General features: G+C 33.5%; 1 protein-coding gene across 1 annotated transcript; it reads left to right on the plus strand.

Moving 5' to 3' along the window:
* The first annotated feature begins 712 nt into the window (after positions 1-712).
* On the plus strand, positions 713-2,667 carry LOC109340276. Its single transcript, XM_019577925.1, has 2 exons — positions 713-800; positions 1,095-2,667. Exon 2 carries the CDS (start codon positions 1,122-1,124, stop codon positions 2,496-2,498), a length of 1,377 nt encoding a protein of 458 aa, XP_019433470.1. The 5' UTR covers positions 713-800; positions 1,095-1,121; the 3' UTR covers positions 2,499-2,667.
* Positions 2,668-3,164: the final 497 nt, after the last annotated feature.

Raw genomic sequence — 3,164 nt, forward strand, 5'->3', positions numbered from 1 at the left:
ACTAGCAATAAATTCCCCTTCCGCCCTTCTCACACATTTGTGTCACGTAATATGATTAATTGAAAAAATATTTAAATTAAAATTTTAATAATTAAATATTTTTTAATCAATTACACGTTTACAGCATAACTGCAAGTCGCACGTGGAATGATACCATTTGTGAAACAGAAGATGTACTCTTTTATTCACGTGGCCTCTAGTGGGTGTTGGATCAGTAATGCGGGACAGGTCCTCAAATGGGCCGGTCCAAGTTTACAGTTAGGGGCAAAGATTTTAGGCCTAATAACTGGACCAGTCCGCAGCTTTATGGAGTAACAATCTTCTTTTTGTGATGGAAACAGATCTACTTCGTAAACTTAACTAAGAATTTGTATAACACAAGTCATGAACAATTCTTTATTGCTTTCTACTTAAATGTTCTTATAGTTTCTGGCTGTACAATTTTCATGTGGAATATTACTTACAGTTTAAGAATGCCCACAGATAAAGCTAGATTGGATCGATATCAATTATTTTCCTTGCATAGATTTTCTCTAGAATCATGTGCTTTTACAGTTCATAGTATATAGTCCTGCTCACTTTGAGTATTGCATAATATATGTATCAAGTTCATGAATCATAATGGGGTACCTCTTCCTTTCTTCATTTCAATTGTAAATATGTGGCTAAGTGTGTAAACTATAGCCAATTGCAGTCATTCAACAACAAAAAATTTGGACACTAACCATCATATGGAGAAAGGAACAACCCTCTCTGATAAACTCATAGCATAGGCTAATAAAGCATAAAAAAAAATCAAGGTTTGCACTTTCCTCTCTTTTAGCTAGAGCAATTGCTTGTGTTTCATTTATGGTATGATTTTAACTAATAGAGTATATCTCGTACCAGGAGATAAATTATCTCCTTCAACTATTAAAATCATGACATGTGTCCTATTTAATCATTTTTTATAAAAATATTTCTAAAAACTAAAAAAATGGTATACATGTCATGATTTGAATGGTTGAAGGAAATAACTTATCTCCTAAAATACTTTATTTTCATGATTTTAATCTACATTTGTATTTATTTCCCTTAATTTGTTCCCCCTATAGTTTCACATCTTTAGAAGAGTGTCCAGTATGGGAAGGTCATGCATTCCCAGATGCAAGGTGGCAAAAATAATGGGTTGGCTGCAGATTATTTTGGGAGGCTTGGTCATATTAGTAAGCATTTTAAGTCTAACTAAATTTTACTCTGCTGGGTTATTGCTCCCTAATGAAGATATATGCCAACATTTCTACACTGTAAAGGATGTTTACGGAGATTTTGATGCCAAGGTGCTGTCCGATCGAATCGGAGAAGTATTGGAAAGTTTGGAAACTTTGCAGGGCAAGCTTGAGTCAAAGGTGCAAGAAATGGAGAAAAACAAGGGTATCTTGGACAAGAAGTTTTTAGAGGATGAAATAGTTAGGCCAATTCATAGTGTTAATGTTGCTCTGAGACATATTCGGGTTCCAAAGATCGAAGGAAGGAACAACACAGAGAAGGATGATCCTTTAATTAATTTTTTCATCACAGAAGAGATTAGAAAGTATATAACCCCAAAGGAGAATAGAGTTGGTAAGATTAATCTATATGGGACAAATAAGGTTTATAACACAATTGGTCATGCATGTGTAATGTACAAGAAAGAACTAGAAGAGTACATGGATTATGACATTGGTTCTTATTGTGATGATGATTGGAATTTAGCACAGAAACTTATGCTTAATGGATGTGATCCATTGCCTAGAAGAAGGTGTTTGACAAGAGCCTCAATGGTTTACCAAAGACCTTACCCTATCAATGAGTCACTATGGAGATTACCAGATCATAGAAATGTGAGGTGGGGGAATTATCAATGCAGAAATTTTGAGTGTTTATCAAGCAAGAACCCAAAAAGGGGCTATTCAAAATGTTCTAGTTGTTTTGAAATGGAAAAGGAAAAGCTGAAATGGGTTTCTAATAGTTCAGTTTCTACAGACTTTTTGATTTTAGATGTTTTGGAAACTAAGCCAGGGGAGATAAGGGTAGGACTAGACTATAGCATAGGGACTGGAACATTTGCTGCTAGAATGAGGGAACATAATGTGACAATTGTTTCAACTGCTATAAATCTTGGGGCTCCTTTCAATGAGATTATAGCTCTAAGGGGTTTGGTACCTTTATACGTGTCATTAAATCAAAGGTTACCATTCTTTGATAACACTATGGATTTGATTCATACCAACGGTTTCATGGATGGGTGGATAGATATGTTGTTATTGGACTTTATATTATATGATTGGGATAGAATTTTAAGGCCAGGAGGGTTGTTATGGATAGACAATTTTTTCTGTAACAGAAAGGACATGGATGATTATATGTACATGTTTCTTCAACTTAGGTACAAGAAGCATAAATGGGCTATTTCTCCGAAGTCAAAGGATGAATTTTATCTATCTGCTCTGCTGGAAAAACCTCCTAGAGCCATATGAACACAGTAATTTTCATGTAATTTTTTTAGAGGAAATATTCATTTCACTCCCTCATGTTTTTTGACCTTATCAATTTGATTCCTCAACAAGTGAGAAATCCAAAATAGTCCCAAAAAATTTCAAATGTAGGTCAAACTAGTCCTTTATAGCATGTTTTACAATAGCAGTTGATAGAGACTAATTTGACCCGAAAAATGAATAATTTGACTCATGTTTAAAATTTTATAGGACCATTTTGGGACCAATCTAGCAAGGTCGAAAAATATGAGGGAACGAAAAAAGTAATTACTCAAATTTTTATTTCTAGTATTTTATTTTGTGCCTGTATTATTTTATATGTATAAGGGGGACAAGAGCTTTTTCTTTATCCACTTCCTTTCAATTCTACTGGAACAAGATGCTAAAGAAATTCAGCATATGATTCTAATGACTCAAGGTGCATATATTGAATCCCCTTTAAATTTCATTCTGGCCACTTTTTCTTTTCCAGACACCAAGCAGAGTAACAAAAGTTGTTATTATAAAAGGTCATTCACATTACTTTTATTTTCTTTATGCAAGTACATGAAAAATAAGAGAATTGCACTTTAATATAATTTGATTGTTTAATAAGTTACCAGATAAGCATATAAAGATTAATGATTGATTTTGTTCATTATTATATGA

Source organism: Lupinus angustifolius, unplaced genomic scaffold, assembly GCF_001865875.1.
Source record: "Lupinus angustifolius cultivar Tanjil unplaced genomic scaffold, LupAngTanjil_v1.0 Scaffold_154_17, whole genome shotgun sequence".
In the NCBI taxonomy this organism is placed as follows: Eukaryota; Viridiplantae; Streptophyta; class Magnoliopsida; order Fabales; family Fabaceae; genus Lupinus; species Lupinus angustifolius.